Source organism: Astatotilapia calliptera, chromosome 14, assembly GCF_964374335.1.
Source record: "Astatotilapia calliptera chromosome 14, fAstCal68.1, whole genome shotgun sequence".
NCBI lineage: Eukaryota > Metazoa > Chordata > Actinopteri > Cichliformes > Cichlidae > Astatotilapia > Astatotilapia calliptera.
Window position 1 is genome coordinate 33,410,803 of NC_137435.1, and position 22,704 is coordinate 33,433,506.

Here is a 22,704-nt window from a genome sequence, read left to right on the forward strand (position 1 = left end):
CCTCAATAAGAAACGCGTAATATTTTCTCTGAATACGAGACGATTCCGTTTTTTACTGGACGGTTGGCAACTCTAATAATTAACCTTGTGAACAAAATAAAGTTCAACATCAGTAACATCACAGCACCCACCCAGCTGTATAGAAACTCCGTCATGCTAGCTAGCACGCACTACGAAAAAGTCAGCATAACGAAAATAAACTCCACCTAAACTTGGTTCATATCTGACCCAGATGGACTGCAGGTTTTAACTTCTTACCTGAAGTTTAGTTCACCTGACACTCTCGGACCAGCGGCCACTTCGGGTCTCTCCTCTTGCCTCCCTTTTCCTTCATCCACCTGCTGGCTTCCACCACTTGCTAATGTTATTGAATCTGTGGAAGCTAGCTAAATCCCAGTAACGAGTAACGCGTTCCCGGTTTTGGCATAATAACTAGTTACCGTGCTCGTTACCACAATAATAACGTAGTTACTGTAACGCGTTACTTAATAACGCGTTAGTCCCAACACTGGATATAACACTGGCAGATGTTTCTCTGATTAATAGTTGTGCAACCAGTCAGACTTCCAAATAAACTCTTAAATAACATCCAGCTGTTAGTCTACAGCAGTGATTCTCAGAGTGTGGTGCTCAGTCCCCTGATGGGCTGTAAGGACACCTTAGATGGGCCATGAAGTCATTTACAAAAAGCAAATATGTTTATTTTGTTTTGTAGGGTTTAAAATAAAGCACTGATACTTACCTGGTTCAGGGTCATTGTGGCTGGAGCCTATCACAGCTGTCATAGGGAGAGAGGCAGGGTACACCCTGAATAGGTTGCTAGTCTATCACAGAGACAGATAACCATTCATGCTTACACCTACCTGTACAGCCAATTTAAATCACCAATTAATAACCTGACACATGCGTGTAACTGTGGGAGGAAGCCGGAGTACCTGGAGAGAACTTTAGAAGGCATAGGGGTAAAATGTCCACACAGAAAGACACCAGTCGCTGTGAGGTGATGGAGCTAACCACTGCACCACCGTGCAATGTATTATTATTAAGCCTGAAAACTTTCTTATATCACTTGTCAATAGTAGGAAAGAGCTGAAACTGAGCTGGTGCCAGATGTAATGATGTTCAGGAGAATCAACCTCAACAACAGTCGTGAGATGAAAATGTTTCAGTGAAAACATAAAGAAGCAACTACTTCATCTTCTGCTCGTCTGATAAACAGAGTTTTGATCAAAGGTTTGGGCGCACCGCAGAAGACTTTCTGATTTCCTAATTGGCCACAGCAGTCTTAGGTTTAGGAATGTCAGGGCAACAGTATGTGATCGCTCAGCTGCATGACGGTCATTAAAAAAAGGCTGCTTTAAGATCATCAGTAGTTCATTAGTCAGTTTTTCTCTCCCCCACATTATGATTCAGCTTTCACTTAAATATTCTATACATTACATCTACAGTTCAAGTTATTGAAAGCAACTTTATTAAACATTTTTATTAAAGTTACTTTTAATATTTCCATTTTTTAAAATGTAGTTTTAGTCTAAGTTGGTTTGTGAATCAAAGTTTGTCAAACGAGTGTGAGTGTACTCATGCCTGCCATTCTGTCCAAGCTGCTGACACGTCAACAACATGAAGAAACTGGTCAGGTTATGGCAGTGGTGAAAATGAGCCTGTCATTCTACATCTCCTCGTTCTCATGTTATTGCTCTCACAAGATTTTTAGAAAACTTGACCTGTGACCTCGACCTTGAGGTTGAGGTCACTGAGATTCGAACAGTTTTTTAGTAGTATCAGTGGAATCAATTTGAAACATACTCTCAGAATCTTGAGAGTCCACACCACCCTCTCACCTGCAGGGCAGAGTGACAACAATACCCCATCAGCCTTTTGCACTAAGGTGTAAAAATTAAAATTAAAATGCACTAAAGAACAAAACACAAAGATCCAAAGCGTATGTGAACCACAGTCTTTTGGCTCTTACCGTGGCAGATGCACAAAGGACTGCTGCCAAAGTACAGCTTTTGTGTAACATAGACAGCATCTGACAAATTAGCATTACATGACACCCGAGGATGTGCTTTGCAGCAGCACATTCAGTGGCAACAATAGAATCAAAATATACACATTCTCAAGATCATTGCAGTCAAAGGAGTACTCAGCTGTTAGTATTCAGATGCTGAGGACAAATTAAAGTCCTTCAAACTATTACTTGTAATAATCTCTAGAACTTTTCAATATGCTTCAAGTATAAATATATCATTTCAACTCATGCAGCAGAAGCGCCCCTTTTATTATTACCGAGTAAGTAATAATACTACATCATACACTGAACAAAAATATAAACGCAACACTTTTGTTTTTGCTCCCATTCCCCATGGGATGGACGTAGAGACCTAAAATTAATTCCAGATACACAATATAACCATCCCTCCCAAACAGTGGTCACAAATCAGTCCAAATGTGTGGTAGTGGGCACATCTGCTATATTGAGATAATCCATCCCACCTCACAGGTGTGCCACATCAGGATGCTGATCTGACATCATGAGTAGTGCACAGGTGTACCTCAGACTGCCCACAACAAAAGGCCACCCACAGCAAAATTCCACAGATGCCACAAGCAATGAGGGATGCTGCAATTGGCATGCTGACAGCAGGAATGTCAACCAGATCTGTCGCCCGTGCATTGAATGTTCATTTCTCAACCATAAGCCGTCTCCACAGGCGTTTCAGAGAACATGGCAGCACATCCAACCGGCTTCACAACCGCAGACCTCGTGTAACCACACCAGCCCAGGACCTCCACATCCAGCAGGTTCACCTCCAAGATCGTCTGAGACCAGCCACCCAGACAGCTGCTGGAACAATTGGTTTGCACAACCAAACAATTTCTGCACAAACTGTCAGAAACCGTCTCAGGGACGCTCAACTGCATGCCCGTCGTCCTCATCGGGGTCTTGACCTGACTCCAGCTCGTCGCCGTAACAGACTTGTGTGGGCAAATGGTCACATTCGATGGCGTCTGGCACATTGGAGAGGTGTGCGCTTCACGGATGAATCATGGTTCACATTGTTCAGGGCAGATGGCAGCTGAGAATGTCCCAGTTCTTGCATGGCCAGCATACTCACCGGACATGTCACCCATTGAGCATGTTCGGGATGTGCTTGACCGGCGTATACGACAGCGTGTACCAGTTCCCATGAATATCCAACAACCTCGCACAGCCATTGAAGTGGAGTGGACCAACATTCCACAGGCCACAATTGACAATCTGATAGACTCCATGCAACGATGTGTTGCACTGCATGAGGCAAATGGTGGTCACACCAGATACTGACCGGTTCTGGGTCCCCAGACCCCCAATAGTGAAAAAAACTGCACATTCCAGGGTGGCCTTTTGTTGTGGGCAGTCTGAGGTACACCTGTGCACTACTCATGATGTCAGATCAGCATCCTGATGTGGCACACCTGTGAGGTGGGATGGATTATCTCAATATAGCAGATGTGCCCACTACCACACATTTGGACTGATTTGTGACCACTGTTTGGGAGGGATGGTTATATTGTGTATCTGGAATTAATTTTAGGTCTCTACGTCCATCCCATGGGGAATGGGAGCAAAAACAAAAGTGTTGCGTTTATATTTTTGTTCAGTGTATATTTAAGTCTCTGGGGACATAGCATGAAACATGCCTCACAGATCCAGAGATGTAAAACATGGTGGTCAATATATTTCCTCTGCGATGTGCGTAAAGTAGCATCTAGCTGTTCAGTTTCAAGTAGCTAAAAATTCAGCCTAAGTAAATGGACTTGTGCTCATGTCCCTGCTGCAAGAAATGGCCTTTTACAGCTTTGGTTGGTAAGGCTTTTAGTAGAAACGGATTGAATAAAATAGCCCATAGGGTTTGAAAGCAACATAAATTCTGTGCTTTTATGACATGAACTGGAGGAAAAGGCTATACCAGAGCACTTTGGTTTACATCACTATCTTAAAAATAGTGTTTTAGTGACAAAACAAACACATCACAGGTCTAGCACTGTAATTTAGTTCTATTGCAGAACTAGAAATAACATAAGGCTTCTGCAAGCGTGCTTCGAGTTATTTATTAGAAATTTTAAAATGAGCACATCAGTGCTTAGAATATATGACAGGGATGAGGTTGGTGATAAATGTTCTGTACTCTTCGATATATATATGCATTTATCTTTCAGAAATCAGAAACTTCATTGAGGACAGGTGCCACTGTGAACTATTTCAGAAGGAAGATATTCAAGACACTGATGTATTTCTTTGTTTTGTTCCTGTAAATACATTTCAGTACAGCCCACTGGGTTTTTGGCAAAGGACATTTTCCATTTCATCGCTGCAATGTTTCCTGTTATTAAAGATAAATGCCACTGCCAAATATTTATCAGTGATATGAGATTGTTTGTTTGGGTCTTATCTAAGCCTAAGAAATAAAAAGGAAACTGTTTTTCTTTTGTGTTGAGAGTATATGGCTTTTCATTTTCTTTGCTTTTCTCTTAACAGTTCATATTTCAACTTCACTGCTTCCACACAGTTTCAACACTTTCTGCCTCATGTGTAACCACAGAGGCAGGAGGTGTCTCAGAAGGAAATGTGTCTTTTGGTGTGAAAGAACATCTGCTACTGTACTCGGCACTGTGATTGGTTTCCGTGACACGCTACTCCCACGCTTGCTGTAACTCATTTCATTCCTACCAGTGAGCCACTTCCTCACTATAACTGAGGGCAGTGCACTTTTCAACAGTTGGTCAAACAGTATTATAAATACCATAGTTTATCACCAGGACTAAAGTGTATAAATAGACCTTGCCTTCTTAGTAATCTGACTCGCTGTCATTATTTCAGTTTTTATTCATCTTCTTTTGATTAGAGTTTTGTATGAATAACTTAACTCGGAAAACGCTCCAGTAATTCCAAACTGGGTTTTCTTTTTCACTTTTTGAGCAAATCACTACACTAAAGCAATAGTGGTGGAGCAATAGTGGTCAACAAGAGCTTTACAAGAACCAATAAAAATATTATGAATCGATAGTGAAGATTGTGTGGTTGTCCTGAGCTCAGAAACTGTTTTCCATGATCATTTTTTAGAATATATGCTTCCAGTTATATGAAATATTGTGAGGTAATGACATATCATCATAAAACTAAGAAAAGAATCAGCTGGTTGGTTTAAAAAAAAAATGGTGTCAATCTTCAGTATGATGAACCTGCTGGCGACATCATAAAAAGCTCACCAGCTCACTTATACAGGAATGGTTGTACAGACTTACCATGAAGTTTATCAGGTTTAGTGAATGCATTCTGGTCACTGCAACCTCCAGACAACTAGACTGCAGGTGGTGAGATTTAACTAAGGACTGAGGAGACTGAAACCACTTTAATCTTTCCTGAGTCTGCACCTTTTTTTAAGTCCTCATGTTTGTCTAGTGCTCTCTAACCCATAACCGTTAATCACCTACTTCCAATCTGAACCAGGTCCTTCCCATATATGCTAACTGTGTCCTCAACCCATTACTCCTCACTGAAAAAAAGGGATTGCCCATCTCTTGGATTTATGTAAGCATCTTGCGTGTATTTAACACAATCGCCTGGTGCTTTAAAGTTAAGTGTAACTATATAGTGTAGAAACTACATGATATGGAGAGAAGATATATTAAATTGTTCATATCAAGTTCAAGTGAAGTAAGTCAATAATACAGCAATGTTAAATCTTGCATGGGATTTTGGCTTGCGCACTGTGGATCGTGGTTTGAGGAAGGCCTCTACTTTTTTTCGGGATACCGAAAAAAAGGAAAATGGGTGGTTGTTACATTTACAAAAGTCTAACTTGTAATTTGAACAAAATAGTTTCATGTTTCTATGGTGAAAATAATCAAATCATTTAGGATCTGTATGAAATTCAACAACTTAATTTGATCTCGTTGAGATGACATGATACAGTCTAGTAAGAGCGGTTAGTTGCTGGACTTATGAAATTCACAAGATCACACGAGATTACAAACTGCAGGGAAATCACAGGAGGTATAAGAGGCAAAACACTACATACATATACATACGTATATGGTATTGGTATTTATTGTGGTTTAACCTGTCAAGGACAAAATTGTACTGAAAATTCTGCATCAAACCTTGATAAGCTTTGTTAATCCTGGCTTGGTAGCGTGGTCGTTAGTGCTGTTGCCCCACAGCAAGAAGGTCCTGGGTTCAAATCCACAAGCTGGTTAGTTTGCACTGTGTTATCTCTGGTTTCCTCCCACAGTTAAAAGCCATGTAGTTATTAGAGTTAGGTTAATTGGTGAATGTAAGTGGAAATGGTTGTTTATCTCTATGTGATAGACTGGTGAGCTGTCCAGGGTGTACCCTGCCTCTTAACCTTTCACAGGGTTATGCCCCAGCTCCCCTGCAACCAGGAGAAAGGAAGTTGTTGTAAATCCATTAAATGTTTATGTTAACCAGACTCTAGACTTTGTTGAACAATATTAATATGAAGACAACATGTAGTATTTAAGTAACCAAGTAGTACTGGGGTAAAAGTTATTGAATAGTGTTGGAATAAAGTGACAAAATTGTGAAGGATTAAAATATTCCAAGAGCTCAACTTACTTCATCCAAACATGTTTCAATCGTGTTTTATCAACACAAAATGCACAGGTTTATTGAATATGAATAGGTTGTGTTGATTTTTAAACCTCAGTTGTTTAAGTTTCTGCCAAATCAAAACATCTGTGTGCAACCAATGTCCACTATTGAATTAAGTAAATCTAACATGCTCTTTTTTCAGTGCTCATTTATCCCTTCCCTCACACGTTTCCATGCATTCTTAACCAAGCTCTGCTCTATTATCCCTGCTCTTGCTCAAATTGTAGAGCTAGGCAAAGGTAAAGCCCCGTTATCACCTTTCATTTGTTCATGGAGTCTGTTTTTACTGAACAGCCTTTTACACCTTCTCACAAACTTAAATCTTAGGTCTACATTCTTAGTCATCCAGGTCATGGTGGTCTCAAACGTTTGAAATAAAGACAACTCTACTTCTTTTTGACTCATGAAGATTTTTCACCTCCCATCCAAGATGTTTCAGATGATGGAGTCCCAGGCATTTAACCCCTTGAAAGGGGTCCTAAGAGCCACTGACCCATCCTGTAATCAAGTCATTAAGAATCACCCAAACTAGGGAGTGATTCAGGGCCATCAAAGGGGCCAAGGAGATGTTGCTCAACCTGCCATCATGTGAGTTATTAAGGTCACATGGGTCAAGGTGTGAGTGGGGGGTTGAAATACCTGAGAAGGGATCTCAAGACTGTGTTATATGTGACTGATAGCTGGTATCATAGGCCTCTGTTCAGTGATGGTTATCTATGTCCACTGTAAACCGTCATTAATGACCCATGCTGCGATTCACACCTTGGCTCATGTGACCCTTAACGACTCACATGACTAGGGTGGGTCTACAGCTGTGAGGAGACAAGGAGGTTAAATACCTGGGACTCTTCATTAGTTTTTAGAACTGAGCCTAGCCTAGTTCAGTTGCGTTCATTGCAAATGCTCAAGAACATCCTAAACTACTGCAGTTATAGTCAGCCAAAGTAAATCTTCAACTAGTAGTTGTAAAAGTAAGTAAAAAAAAAAACAAACTTAAGGTTCTTTCAGAAGAAATAATTCCGATTCTGACCAAATCTGACCATCTTACACCTCCATCCATAGTCATGTTTTCTAAAAGTGGAATTATATTAGTCTGTGATCCCAGCACACAAACTAGTGACGAAATACGCTAAAGCTCATGTGCTGAGCTAAGCTCCACAGGTCTAATTATGATATCGCTTTAATGTTTTGATTAGTGAGAAAGCTTCACATTCAACTTGGTCACTGTTCATACAAGTATGTGTGGAAGCTGCCACTGGATGCACCTGCTATTATACAACCACTATATATAAATATATTGAAATGTGCCAACGCTGGTATGTTCACACGCAAACCTTTAAGTATAAAACACAGACATGTACACATTCTGAACAGAACATACAAATCTAGCCTACTGTTTTTAGATAAAGTTCATTAGTTGTTGAGCTGCATGGCAAAGTCACTTGACTGTTTGGCCATTTGTTTTAATAAAATGACCACAGTGTGGTTTTTTTTTTTACCAAGAGTAAAAGTTATACAATGGCTACCAAACACTGGAAGACTTTAAACTTTTAAAGACTGGGACCCTCACACATCTAAAAGTTGTCTTAAGGCTTTTAGTTTGAGACTATATACTATAAGATTGTCCAAAGACCGGGGATCTTGAAGGGTTGCAGTTCAGAAAATCAACTTTGAGACTATTTCCCATCATCCCACTGGTGGAAATTTATAAAAAAGGAAACATGAAAAATTAGAACAGAATTAGGGCCACTGTGCTGGTACTAAGATTTAAAACACAGACACAACACAACGTATGCTAATCTAAGTTTACTGTATCACTAGCTGATGTTCCCATCTCACTGTTGGCAAACGTGCAGTTTTTTTGTTTAAATATTAGAAAACGGAAAGATGTTTTTCAGACAAAATAGAGCTTTATTAGTGGACGTCCTTGCTAAAGGTTGATAGTAAAAAAGTGAGAAAAGCAAAAGAAGAATAACAGACAAAGCTCTGCTGTGAAAAAATCCCTCTCTGCATCAGCAAGGTTAGCTACTCTATCTGCTCACACAAAAATAAAGAACTATTTTTCTTCTATTGTTGTTGTGAAGATTGAATGTCTGTCGGCAGTTGTTGCTGCTACCTCTGAAAAAAGAGTGGCATATCAGCAGCTAACCCATCAGATGGTTCAAATCAATAGCTGACTAGCTTTAAAAGCATCAACCCCAAAGTGGACCACAGAAGTAGCAACTCCATACAGGGGTAATCAACAAGTAGGATTAGACAGGCATGTATGCAGTTACTGTGTGCACAATGAAGTGTGTGTGTGTGTGTGTGTGTGTGTGTGTGTGTGTGTGTGTGTGTGTGTGTGTGTGTGTGTGTGTGTGTGTGTGTGTGTGTGTGTGTGTTTAAGATAACCTTTATTAGTCCCACACGTGGGAAATTTGTTTTGTCACAGCAGGAAGTGGACAGTGCAAAAGTTATGAGGCAAAAATTAGAATACAATAAGAATAAATACAGTACACAACTGTACAGAATCGAATAAAATACTATATACAGTAGAATAAAATAAAATAAATATACAATAAGATAAAAATAGAATACAAATACAAATACTATATACAACTGAGTAAAAATACAACGATGACAGAAAGGATTATTGCACTTAGTATTATTGCATATGTATGGATGTGTGTGCTTGATCAGTTAAAGTCTTTATTATGGAGTCTGACAGCAGTGGGGAGAGAGTAAGAGAAAGAAGGAAAAAAAGGCTAAATTAGCCAAGTCTTTTGTGCTTGTGGCCTTTTCTTAAAATGCTCCTGCATGTGCTTTTGTTCTTGTTTAGCGTGCACTGTTGTTGGTACCTATTTTCATTTCTGCTACAGCCAATCCCATAGAAACAGTGGTGCTGTAGCCCAGAGCAATTGCAGTCTAGAGGAAGTAAATCAACTGCAAAACAGATGCAGCATGTGTATGTGTTTCAGCATGAGCTGGTGAGTGTGAGAGGAAGTGAACATGGCAGATTTAACAGGCTTGTGAGCAACAAAAAGATGCTCCCTTCTTCTTCGGTCAGCTTGGCTTCATGCTTATGCCTCCAGCTCCTGGCTAGTAATCGTGGACAGAGGAGTAGATAGACAGTGGATGGATTCGAGCTCATGTATGCTTGTGAAAAAAGCATGGACTGGGCAGGATGGTTTAGAGCTGGTATCAATAATTCTGAGGTCACATAATTTGTTTTTAAAGTGCCAGTTTCATGAGCGATGATGCGGTGATGCTGGCGTATGACAGAGGAAGCAAAGTAAAAGAAGTAACAGGGATGAGGAAATGTTGGAAATATGTGCTGACAGCATTTATAGATATGCCAAATGCTCTGTTTGAAAGTGAGATAATGAGTGAGAACGGCTCACTGTAAACACAACATTAAACGGGTTACAGAATTCCACAATTCATTCTGTTGTTAAATAGAAGAGACACTGCAGATGAACACAACATCACACCGCAAAGCCTGGAAAAAGAAATTGATTGAAAAAGGGAAAAAAATTTACTGCCACACAAAATAATAGCCTTCCCAGATAGAAAAACACAATTCACAGCTGACATGGCAGACAGTGACAGCATAATGACTATTGCCGCTAATGCAGGTACTGCACTGCACTCCAACAACAATGCAGCAATTTCATTAGTAGGGTACATTCTGCCAGAAGGATATTGAGTTGTGATGCCAGAAATACCAGTGACAGAGAAAAATTGGAATTGGTGTTGTTTTGATGGCAGTCTAAATGGACAAAATGAGGCGCAAAACGTGCAATAACAAAAGCAACGACAGGCTTGTGAAAATCTGGTATTATTACAGATAATAATCTGCATCCGCTCACAGGATGAACTCTACAATATAATATATCCTCTCTAAGACTGTCACTCCATCTCTTCTTTTCACCCAGGCTGGAATAAGCGAGTGGACTATGAGCCAGGAACAGGCAGTAAGCAGCTGTTTCCCAGGATGCACCTCGAGACCTGTGGCGGACCTCTGTCCTCGGTGAGGACCACGGTGGAGCTGCAGACCAGCCACATTGGAAAGGGCTGCGACCGGGAGACCTACTCTGAGAAATCTCTACAAAAACTCTGTGGTGGGTTATTTGGGGTTACTGTGTTTTCATAATCACTAGCTATTCTTGTGTGGTCGAAATGAGCAATAATTAAGATAAAAACTTGTGACTATTAAATCGATGGTTGATATGCAGATTTACACAGTATATGGCTCATCAAAGACTGCTGTCTGAGGCAACTAAAAGTTGGGGCAGTAAATTAGAAGTTAGATCCTGCTAAAAGCATTAATGGAGTCCATGCGTTGAGCACCAGGGTCAGACGGCGCCCGAGGTGTGTTTCTGTGCCCTTTTTAAATCAACATCTGAAAGCTCCCAGTCCGTGTTGCTTTCTTATCTCCACTTATGTCCCCGGTAAACCCCTGTGCTAAATGAAGGCACCAGAATGGCAAGTTAAGGCTGTGTCACTAATGATGTGACAGAGCGAGGGCATTAGCCGCCCTAGATGCAGCCGCGCTTTCTCCTCAGTGACTGATGAGCAGTCGAGCCGCCGTGTCAGTGCCCAGAGCGCCAGCAGAGTAGTCGAGCCTATACCCCCACCCACACCGCACTGCCAGCAGGAGGGCTGGAGTCATCATCTTTGACTAACGGCCTTCACAAGCCACATTCCACCTAATCTGAATGCATAACATCCACTCCCTGCCTCCCCTGGCTCCCAGTCCACGCATGGTTTACCACTAAAGAGGCCTTTTCAGGCACCTCATAATCGTTATCTGATAGCAAATAGAATAAATTGTAATAGCTTTTTTAAAGCACAATCAATTTGAGATAATGTACAAAGACATCGGGCAAAGGAAAGGCTGCAGCTGGGTGCTGGAGGAGTCGATGGGTATTTATTTACTGAGGGAATCTAATTACTGGAATCAGAACGTCGACGGCGCCACGAGCACGCAGTGGAGAAAAACAGGGTTTTACAAACGAGTGAAAAACATCAATTAACGTGCTAATGTGTTATTAGCGGAAATGAACAGATGCATGTTCGAGTTTCTTTGCCAGGACAAGGGACACAGTGAGTTGTGACACTTCCTGTTTTGTTTTGTTTTTTTTGGTTGGTTGGTTTTTCTCCTATAACATCATAGCTCCCAGGTCGCTTTGATCCATTTCCGTCAGTAAGCCATTAGAAATGATTCATAAATGTATTTTAAAGGGATGAAATAAATGTTTTACTGTCACACAGGAAAAGCAGAAGATAGATGGGTGAGGGCATGTCGTATGCATGGAGGAGCGAGGTGAGCATGTGTCAGGGGCTGCGTTTGTCAAGGTGACGGCTCGAAAACAAAGACTGGACGGGGCTCAACATATTAGGGTTATTGTGTCAAAGGAATGATGGAGCTGCTTTGAAAGGGAGGAAGAGAAACCAAATGAGCCAGCTCAGTGCAGGACGGTAACGACAGGTCTGTTTTGTCAGAATGTGTAGGGATCGTGTCAGCTGTAAGCCATCTGTGCGACTGGCTGATTCTTACCAAGCCTTTGCTATGTCTTTTTCTCTTTGTGTTACCATAGTGCTTGGTTAGTATTTCCTCTCTGTTTCCATAGAGGTGCATTATAGCAGTGAGCTATGTTCTGAATTTATGAATAGTGGCTCACATTTCTTTTGAAAGTTAGCTTCATTTGCCATGAATCAATACCCACATTCCGTAGCTATCTCAGCCCATTGATTCCTTATTAAACCCTGCCAGCTGCATTACTCTTAAGTAATCATAGCCAAGAATAAGGCAATGCACACTGCGTATCTGCCATTATTGTTGTTGACAGATCTACTGTCTCACCTCTTGTTTGTTCCCACGGCAATAACCCCAGGCGCCTCGTCGGGTAGCACTGACCTCCTTCCTGCTCCCGGCACGGCCACCAATTGGACAGCGTCCCTAGTGTCTGACAGCGGGAGGGACAGCGACTTGATCTTCAGGTTTGACGGTCGTCAGGCAGCCAAAATCCCAGACTGGGTGGTACCACAGAATTTGACAGACCAGTTTACCATTGCAACATGGATGAAGCATGGGCCTAGTCCAGGGCTCAGAGCTGAAAAGGAGACCCTACTTTGTAACTCTGACAAGACTGGTGAGTCATTTGTTAACACATTTCATGGAAAAAATATATTTTTTTGACATTTCATTAGGTTATAAGAGATGTCTGGGTAAGCTGTAGTAAGGGGGGATTAGCAGAAATCGTAAATCAGAATTTAATTCAAACACCACAAATGAAGTGCACCTTGATTCTTTGGTGGATCATGTGTTGTGTGGTCAGTTGACAGGAGAATTGTGGTCTGTGAGCAAAGGTATAAGACACTGACTGCAATACCCCAAGTGACAGTGTGCAATAAAGACTCAGAGTCTGATAATATCTGCTTTTGTTCGATGTAAAACCATAAATCACCGCTTAAATCATCCTAATATCACTCCTCTATACAATAGAGCTACACATGTATAGAATATATCTATAGCTCCTCCACAGATCTAAACAGCAACTGTTTGTGAAATACTTATTTCAATGTGATACTGTTTAATAGTGGCACATTGAACAAAATTTGCAGCTCGGTGGACAGCATGCCCTCCCTGCAGGGATTATTTTTGTTGTTGTTTTTTTAAATTCCAGTGAAAGACTATCTGCCTGCAAACTCACCTCCTTTAGAAAAGTGCTGCTGTCCCAGATTTGTGAGAGCCACCTGTCAGGCTTGCTTTACCTGTCAGCTGTGAGTAGGTGGAGTGATTTGGTCCCTGGTGTCTACTCCTCTTTTTACCTCCCACAGAGATGAACCGTCATCACTACTCGCTGTATGTCCATAATTGCCGCCTGGTGTTTCTGCTGAGGAGAGACTTCACCCAGGTAGACACCTTCCGGCCGGCCGAGTTCCACTGGAAACTAGAGCAGGTGAGGCGCTAACGTTGGAATACGTGTGATAGACCAGGAAACTTGTACTCTGAGCTTATCCTCAGCTCACCTTTTTGATGAGGTATGGACCTCTCGCATAGAGAGTTATGAAGCCTCTAGCCTGGATTATACCTCTATTAATCATCCACTGGGATATTTTTTTCTTAGTTTAATCCATGGTGGTCTGTGTCTTGCGTTAAAAATAGAAGGCTCCTGGTAAGACATTGGGATTCACTGGCAGCAGCAAAAAGGTTTAAAAGGGAGTAGGAGCTGTTGGTGATTTACTAACACACATCATATTCACCCAGTGATTTGCAAACAACCATGGTTTTGTGGGTGTAAACTGTAACCAATTAGTGCTTGGCTATACTAGAAATCCCTCTATAAAAAAACAAACAAAAAAACCCACCTAACCTTTAAGTGACCCCATTTAATATAGAGAATCCACATACTAGTTAATATCCATGTAATATCTTAATGAATTTAGGGACTGAATAAATGTTTGGCATCTGCCCTTTCATATGATTCCTTCGAGGAATGGAACATTTCCACACATGAAAATTCCACAATTAGTTAATAATAAAAACAATAGATATGATGGCTAGAGAAATATGAGCTTCCTCCAGGGTTGTGCATGTGTGCATGTGTCTCTGTGTATGTGTGTGCGTTGCGTGAAGACAGAGGCAGCTGTCTGTTGATCGTGGATGCTGTCTCGGAGTCAGACAGGTCATCTCGACTCACAAAACCCCCACGCTCACCCAGTGAGGACATTTGATTCAGGAGGCACACAGCTGAGGCTGGACATCCAGATGCAGCTCCCTGGGCTAATTTAATCAGACAGATCACTGGTCCTTGATTGGAGAGAGAGCATGAAACGGGTCATCCATCAGTCTCCTGACAGAGCATGGTGTGCATGAGGCCCCATCTGGAGGAATTTAGACAGAGTCTCTATTGAGTATCTGTCATGGCTATTGGTCTGTTTTTCTCACTCTACATTTTCTCCTTTTGTTTTTAATTTGTTCTGTTCTTTTTTTTCTTTTTTTTTAAAGACATCTGACCAATCTGGATATTTCACAGACCTCACTGCAACAGTAGTATGGCTTCTGCTAATGACATTAACAGTGATGTTCACTGTACTTTCTCAGGCGCTGTTCAGATCAGCAAAGGTTACAGTGGCTACGAGAAAAACTAAGCATGGCTGGAATTCTTTGCCCTCATTCCCTCTTTCTTTTCAACCAATCAAGCAATTATAGTGTATGTAGAGTATTTGTTTATATGTTGAATCAAATAGTTTGAGAGTATCAAAAGTGTTATACTACTGTGATGTCACTAATTATATTTCTGAGCAGTACCTGAAAACTACTGGGAATATTGTTGCATCACCTTTGAGTATGTTAATGTTGTTAACATGGCCAACATTATAAACATTGGTATGTTAGTACTGCCAGTTTGATAGAGGTCGTGTTAGGATTGACATTGAGCTTTAAGGAACACTATTAATCAGCATAACTTCATTATACGTAAAAGTAATTTGTAGCCACTGTAACGTCAACCTTTGGTTTGTGGACTAACATTTCGAAGACTTTAGATTTGATTTGGATGTCAACGTCTTTCAGAGACAGAAACAATGTTGCAAGAGCTAATCTCTCTGAAACCTCCAGGACGCTCTATTCATATGTACTTGTCTATCCCAAGGAAACAACCCCCAAAACATGCAGTTATTTATCATTTATTTTGTTCTCAATTTGATAGTAATTGATAAAATGAATGTGATTCTCTATTAAAGGAGACTTGAAACTAGCAATCAAGACCAGAAAGTTTTTATAAAAGTATCAATCTAGTGAGCAGTAGGACCTTTTTCTCACAGACCTCAGTACAATGGGACTTCGTTTGGAGCTGGCAGAGCTGACTTAGTGGCCTCCTCTTCCTCCTCCTCCTTCTTCAGGTTTTGTACATTTCCATTCTGGCTTCACTTTCCAGTCCTAGAGGCCAGTGTTGTGTAAGTTGACACATAACAAGAGCTTATTCACAGTTCACAAAGAATTAAATGAAGCAGATAATATTCATAGTTCACAATTTAATTAAGGTTAAGCAAGCCTTATGACCGCTGGAATATGTTCCAGGCCCCGGGCAGCCCTGAACTGGATAAGCAGAAAAGGATGGATGGTTTATATGGATCTCTAAACTATTCTATTTTCTTTATAATTACTTCCTATCAACAAATCCATCTTCACATCATTGCATAATGTTACTTCTTGCTACCTCCTAAAATAAAAATATTATTTTTGCTTTTCTATATTTCTTTTAAAAGTACAAGACAAAGCAATGTGAATACATGTTTTAACACCAAATTGGTTGTTCATGTGGCTGATGTTGTTACTTTTTTTTCTTTCTTTTTTTTTAGATAAATATAAAAATATTCAAACTAAGAAAAATGAGCTCAGATAGGTACAGTGGTCACAAACTTGACAGAATTGACGTGTTCATCTCCGTATTTGTTTAAAAATTGTGCTCTACAAATGACCAAAATTCAAAGTAAGAACAAAATGTAAATATTAGATGCTAGTGTCACGTCAATGGTATCTGTCTATTTAGACATAGATTTCATTTCAACTGTCTGACTCTGATATTAAGTGACAATGGAGGTAAATAAAATGTAGTTGCTTACTTGAATGTTGTAAACTCACTTTTACAAAATTCAAGTGCAACTTCTCTTCCATTAACAGTGTCTTGCTGCTTTGGGCAATCTACACTGACACAGTTCACATTTTCATTCTAGCTACTTAGTGTTCAACAGTCTGCCATATGGTCAGTGAGCTTCAGCCTGGCAAAGTCCCTCTTCACAAATCCCAATTGTATTCATTATATAGTATGTATCATACATAATAGCAGCATTGCTTTGAGCTAAGCCACTAAGGTTTAGGCTGTTTATTGTTTACCAAGAAAACAGTCCTAGTTCAGCATACTGTCATTTGCTAAATGGCACTAGTCAGAGTATAGCTGAGGCTAATGTAATAGAAAAATAGCCTCACAGAGCCATTAAGGTAACGCAACCTGCATGCAGAGCGTATCCAGTTTAGAGGCCAGGAAAGAGGCAATTTTCCCTTTGATGTTCTTGCTTGTTTGTGATAATTCTAATTCATAACATGACTCGTTATAAAATATATCATATCACACCTTTCCCCCATAGTTGTTTTAACCATATGTTACGACCCGGCTCAAAAGCCGCAACATAAAAAAAAAGGAGATGAATAACAGAGTGTGGGTGAGAAGAGGTTTCATCCTAAAATGGAAAACCAGGTTGGCTAAAATGGCTGGTGCCACCAAGGCAAAGACTAGTGCACTGCCGGAAAGCTTGCCTCAGGTATGCTTTTATCCACACCTGACTAGGTGTGGCCAATTAGCACCAGCTGAAAACACTGAGACGATTAAAAGCTGCAGAGGGACGTAACACCTCCTCCCTTAAAAGGGTTCCTCTAGGACCCTTAAATTTATTAAAAGCCCCTCTGAAGCCTTCAGTTCCTTGACCCACAAACCTGGAATAAAAGTTAAAGCTAACAGAAGCAGTGTTCACGTTATAGTTGGCATCTCTAAGCATGGATGGGCATGAGGATTTGAAGTTGCCACACTGAACAGACAAAAAGTAACATGTGACCAACACAAAGGAGCACAACAGTCACAAACCCAAAATGATTACCTGATCTGCTACGACACACAACCAAAAGTAGCAACAAATAATCACAACTAAGTGATCTGTTGTCTCCACCACACAAACAGTCACATACAAGTGGCCCTATACCACAACAAGTTACTGAACTTTTTGGATTAAAGTAAATCAAGCGTACTAGTGACCAACCACAAAATGGAGAGCTATGGCCACACAATGATCACATCAAGGGTGGCTCAGCACCCCACAGTGTTATTGCCATCACCTGGCCAACAACACTCACAAGTGATCCAACAAAATAGCCATATTCCCCACAACACTAAAAGGTCACAGCACAAAACACTCACCTCACAAGGATCTCATTAGCATCCATCCACACTGACATATGCACACACAGGGTGTGCACACAATGCCAACTTAAAAACAGCCTACCTGCCTCAGCTACAGACCATAATCATGAATGGTCTCAAACCTCCTACCAAGTTTGGTGCCACTGATTTACTATGTGCAACTCCCAGCCTAAAACACTAAAAACAACAAAACCCTTACTTTTCCTACCCTAGTCTTCAGTGGTGTACCAGGCTCGAGGCAACTTTAAACGCGAACTCGAGAGCAGGCAGCAGACCAGAGATATAGTCTCCTACCAAACTCTGAAGCGTACCCCCACCCAGGATAGCCACCAAACACAATAAACTAAAACAATAAAGCAAAACAACAAACAAGTGCTTCGATGGAAGGGCAGCACAGCCACCCAGCTGAAACACACTAACTAAAGGGAGTTTGCACAATTACAGTGACCACCATCACTCACCCACTTAAAAGCAAAACAAACTGACATTCAGTCTCCACTAAAATGTCCAAATATCCCGGACGAGCCCCCACTTATGTTACGACCCGGCTCAAAAGCCGCAACATAAAAAAAAGGAGATGAATAACAGAGTGTGGGTGAGAAGAGGTTTCATCCTAAAATGGAAAACCAGGTTGGCTAAAATGGCTGGTGCCACCAAGGCAAAGACTAGTGCACTGCCGGAAAGCTTGCCTCAGGTATGCTTTTATCCACACCTGACTAGGTGTGGCCAATTAGCACCAGCTGAAAACACTGAGACGATTAAAAGCTGCAGAGGGACGTAACACCATATGCCACAGTTAATGAAATCCCACATGAAGGAAGTTAGTAAATTAGAAGGGAGTTTGACAGTTTTTGGTTGTTTTTGCTGTGGCTTAAAAAGGGTTGAGACAGGTAGTTCTATAGCAGGTCTGAAATGATCTTGATTTATTTCATTAGCACGTCTCACGATAAAAGTTTCCACGGTCTACTCTGGCACCACATAGGCACACAATAGCTGTTAAACTTTCTCGAGCACATTTAGAGTTCTCACTCTTTCGCGCGTCCTCCCGCTCATCCTCCTCCCTCTTGTTAATAGTTGTCTCTGTGAATCCTGGGGGCATGAAAGGAAACTTTCATTAAGTCGCTATCTCCCCTCGCCTTGTCGCTATTTCCTCCTCATCTGCTAATGTCTTTAAAACAAAATGAACTTCTGAATACCTCCAACTTAGAGAACCCTCGAACAGAAGAATTCTCCTCTCCCTGCACTGGTTTATCAAAGAAGTAAGTCCAATTAATTTCTCATACAATCCAATCACGCACTGCGAGCTGCTTCATAATAACCGCACCGGGGTGGTGGGGGGAGATGGTTGCAGATATTAGTTTTACCTGCTGAAAAAAATAAAGAGTGTACTATCTGTTAATAACAGGCAGCATGGTTTTATGCACATTGGCCTATTCTGTTCAGTACGCTTAAACTTTGCTCTCTGTGCTGTATGCATTGTTGGGAGATGAAGCCTGAGGTTTTCATTGAAGCTTCACTGAAAGGTTTTGCAATGAACGTGTACCAAATGTGTCTTTTGTGCACACTTTCATATTCTTTAAATGCAGATCCGAATAAGAGTGTCTCAAAGAAGGAGGCTGTCAATCTTGAAGATGTTTTCTGCATGAGCCAGTACTGAATGAACCCCTGCAGGTGTTATAACTATGTACAAAATTGGATCGGGTGCGCGCGGTCTAAAAAATAGCCTTTGGCGCTCGCAGGTGTCCGGGAAATTCACTGTATAAAAGAGTGCCTCACAGACCCAGACTCCCACTTTAGTTCTTTCACAGTGTATTAACAGCTTGTGAGGTTTTATTGTTCAATTCACCATATTCACCCGGCGCCTACTTTCCTCCTGACATCGGATGCTTTTATAATACTGCACACTGCTGCGTTGTAGTTTCAAGTCTAAACAGAGGGAATTTGACAGGGGATTGGACTGTTATCGTGTTACTGGTTTCTGATTGATCAGCATCTGAAAACACAAGAGTAAAGACAAAAATGTTCAGGACACACACACTGTGTCATCTTTAATGATTAAAAAAAAATATATATATATATATATATACACAACGACCCGTTACCTGCCATTAAATCATAACAGAAATTGCAGATTACAAGGGTATTTCCAGTCCCTCCGCTTCCTGTTTCAAAGACAGAATTTGTGAGATATGTAAGAATGAATATGACCATATGAAGCCCAAAATGTAACGTTTTAAAGAAGCAGTCAAAGAACAAAAGCCTTCTAATTACCTCTGCCAAGGAAACTGTTGCATGCTTATGTGTGATTTTTTTTTTTCTGTCTGTAAACATGATAGATCTAAAAATTCTGGATGAACCTCTGTAGGGGTGTGCAGTGGGGTCATGTTATCAATCCATTAAACTTTGACTTACATCCACCGGTGTCTTCAGGCTCAACATAATGATTTATTGGTCAAAAATGGACAAAACACTTTAAAACTTACAAACTATGATTTTTGCAAGTGTGGTGTGTATTGTGAACGTACAGAAAGTACTGTATTTAAAACTTTGCTGCCATTTTTTGTCTTTACAACATATAAGAAATGATTTGCGGGGATTCTAAATACTTTGGCCCTTTGACAACATTTGACCTTAAAGGAGAGGTCAAACCTTTATAAAATGTCCATCCATCCATCCATCTATCGTCATCCGCTTTGTCCGGGGTCGGGTCGCGGGGGCAGCAGCCTAAGCAAAGAGGCCCAGACCTCCCTCTCCCCAGCCACCTCCTCCAGCTTGTCCGGGGGAATACCAAGGCGTTCCCAGGCCAGCCGAGAGATATAATCTCTCCAGCGTGTCCTGGGTCTGCCCCGGGGCCTCCTCCCAGTGGGACATGCCTGGAACACCTCACCCAGGAGGCGCCCAGGGGGCATCCTTGTCAGATGCCCGAACCACCTCAGCTGGCTCCTTTCGATGTGGAGCAGCAGCTGCTCTACTCTGAGCCCCTCCCGGATGGCCGAACTTCTCACCCTATCTCTAAGGGAGAGGCCAGCCACCCTTCGGAGGAAGCTCATTTCTGCCGCTTGTATCCGCGATCTCGTTCTTTCGGTCACTACCCACAGCTCGTGGCCATAGGTGAGGGTAGGGACGTAGATCGACCGGTAAATTGAGAGCTTCGCTTTTACACTCAGCTCCCTCTTCACCACGACGGACCGGTGCAACGTCCGCATTACTGCAGCTGCAGCCCCAATCCGTCTGTCGATCTCCGGCTCCCTTCTCCCATCACTCGCGAACAAGACCCCGAGATACTTGAACTCCTCCACTTGGGGCAGGAACTCATCCCCGACCCGGAGTGGGCACTCCACCCTTTTCCGGCTGAGAACCATGGCCTCAGATTTGGAGGTGCTGATCCTCATTCCCGCTGCTTCACACTCGGCTGCGAACCGTTCCAGTGCGAGCTGGAGGCCTTCACCCGATGAAGCCAACAGAACCACATCATCTGCAAAAATCAGAGATGAGATTCTGAGGCCACCAAAGCGAAAGCCCTCCGCCACTTGGCTGCGCCTAGAAATCCTGCCCATAAAAATTATGAACAGAACCGGAGACAAAGGGCAGCCCTGGCGAAGCCCATCACCCACCAGGAACGAGTCCGACTTATTGCCGGCAATGCGAACCAAGCTCTTGCAACGGTTGTATAGGGATCGAATGGCCCGTAGCAATGGGCCAGACACCCCATATTCCCGCAACACCTCCCACAGGACACCCCGAGGGACATGGTCGAATGCCTTCTCCAAGTCCACAAAACACACGTAGACTGGTTGGGCAAACTCCCATGCACCCTCAAGTATCCTGGAGAGGATAAAGAGCTGGTCCAGTGTTCCGCGACCAGGACGAAAACCGCATTGTTCCTCCTGTATCCGAGGTTCGACTAACAGACGAACTCTCCTTTCCAGAACCCTGGCATAGACTTTCCCAGGGAGGCTGAGGAGTGTGATCCCCCTGTAGTTGGAACACACCCTCCGGTCCCCTTTCTTAAAGATGGGGACCACCACCCCGGTCTGCCAGTCCACAGGTACTGCCCCTGATCTCCACGCAACATTGCAGAGGCGTGTCAACCAGGACAGCCCTACAACGTCCAGAGCCTTCAGGAACTCGGGGCGGACCTCATCAACACCAGGGGCTCTGCCACCAAGGAGTTGTTTAACTGCCTCAGTGACCTCGCCCCCGGAAATTGGCGGGTCATCCCCCTCATCCCCAGACTCTGCTTCCTCCTCGGAAGACGTGTCAGTGGGATTAAGGAGGTCCTTGAAGTATTCCTTCCACCGCCTGACAATTTTCTCAGTCGACGTCAGCAGCGCTCCTCCAGCACTATACACAGTGCAGGTAGAGCACCGCTTTCCCCTCCTGAGACGTCTGACGGTTTGCCAGAATCTCTTCGAGGCAGTCCGAAAGTCTTTTTCCATGGCCTCTCCGAACTCCTCCCACACCCGAGTTTTTGCTTCAGCCACTGCCCGAGCCGCATTCCGCTTGGCCTGTCGATACCTGTCGGCTGCCTCTGGAGTCCCACAGGCTAACCAAGCCCGATAGGACTCCTTCTTCAGCCTGGTGGCTCCCTTCACCTCTGGTGTCCACCATTTGGTTCAGGGATTACCACCACGGCAGGCACCCACCACCTTGCGGCCGCAGCTCAATGCAGCAGCTTCGGCAATGGAGACGCTGAACATGGTCCATTCGGACTCAATGTCCCCGGTCTCCCTCGGAATGCTGTTGAAGCTCTGCCGGAGGTGTGCGTTGAAGATCTCACGGACTGGGGCCTCTGCTAGACGTTCCCAGCACACCCTCACTACGCGTTTAGGTGCACCAGATCTGTCCAGCGTCCTCCCCCGCCACCTGATCCAACTCACCACCAGGTGGTGATCAGTTGACAGCTCAGCCCCTCTCTTTACCCGAGTGGACAAATGGACAAACATCTTGAGAAAGTTGAGGGTAAACAGGAATGTTTCCTCTGGATGAGTCCGACTCTACCAGAGGAAAAGGGGAAAGATGCAGAGAAGACAGCGCGAATGGTGCGAGAGCCAGCAGAGCAGCCGGGGAGCTGTTTAAAGGAGG

At 42.6% G+C, this 22,704-nt stretch overlaps 1 protein-coding gene across 2 annotated transcripts in view; it reads left to right on the plus strand.

Annotated features, from left to right (window-relative positions):
- Positions 1 to 22,704, plus strand: part of LOC113035750 (calsyntenin-2) — a 356,909-nt gene that overhangs the window by 257,513 nt on the left and 76,692 nt on the right. For both annotated transcript variants that reach the window (XM_026191409.2, XM_080288631.1), the window contains 3 exons: positions 10,573 to 10,758; positions 12,535 to 12,792; positions 13,481 to 13,602. In XM_026191409.2, coding sequence (XP_026047194.1) covers positions 10,573 to 10,758; positions 12,535 to 12,792; positions 13,481 to 13,602 — 566 coding nt within the window. The remainder of the gene's footprint in view (positions 1 to 10,572; positions 10,759 to 12,534; positions 12,793 to 13,480; positions 13,603 to 22,704) is intronic.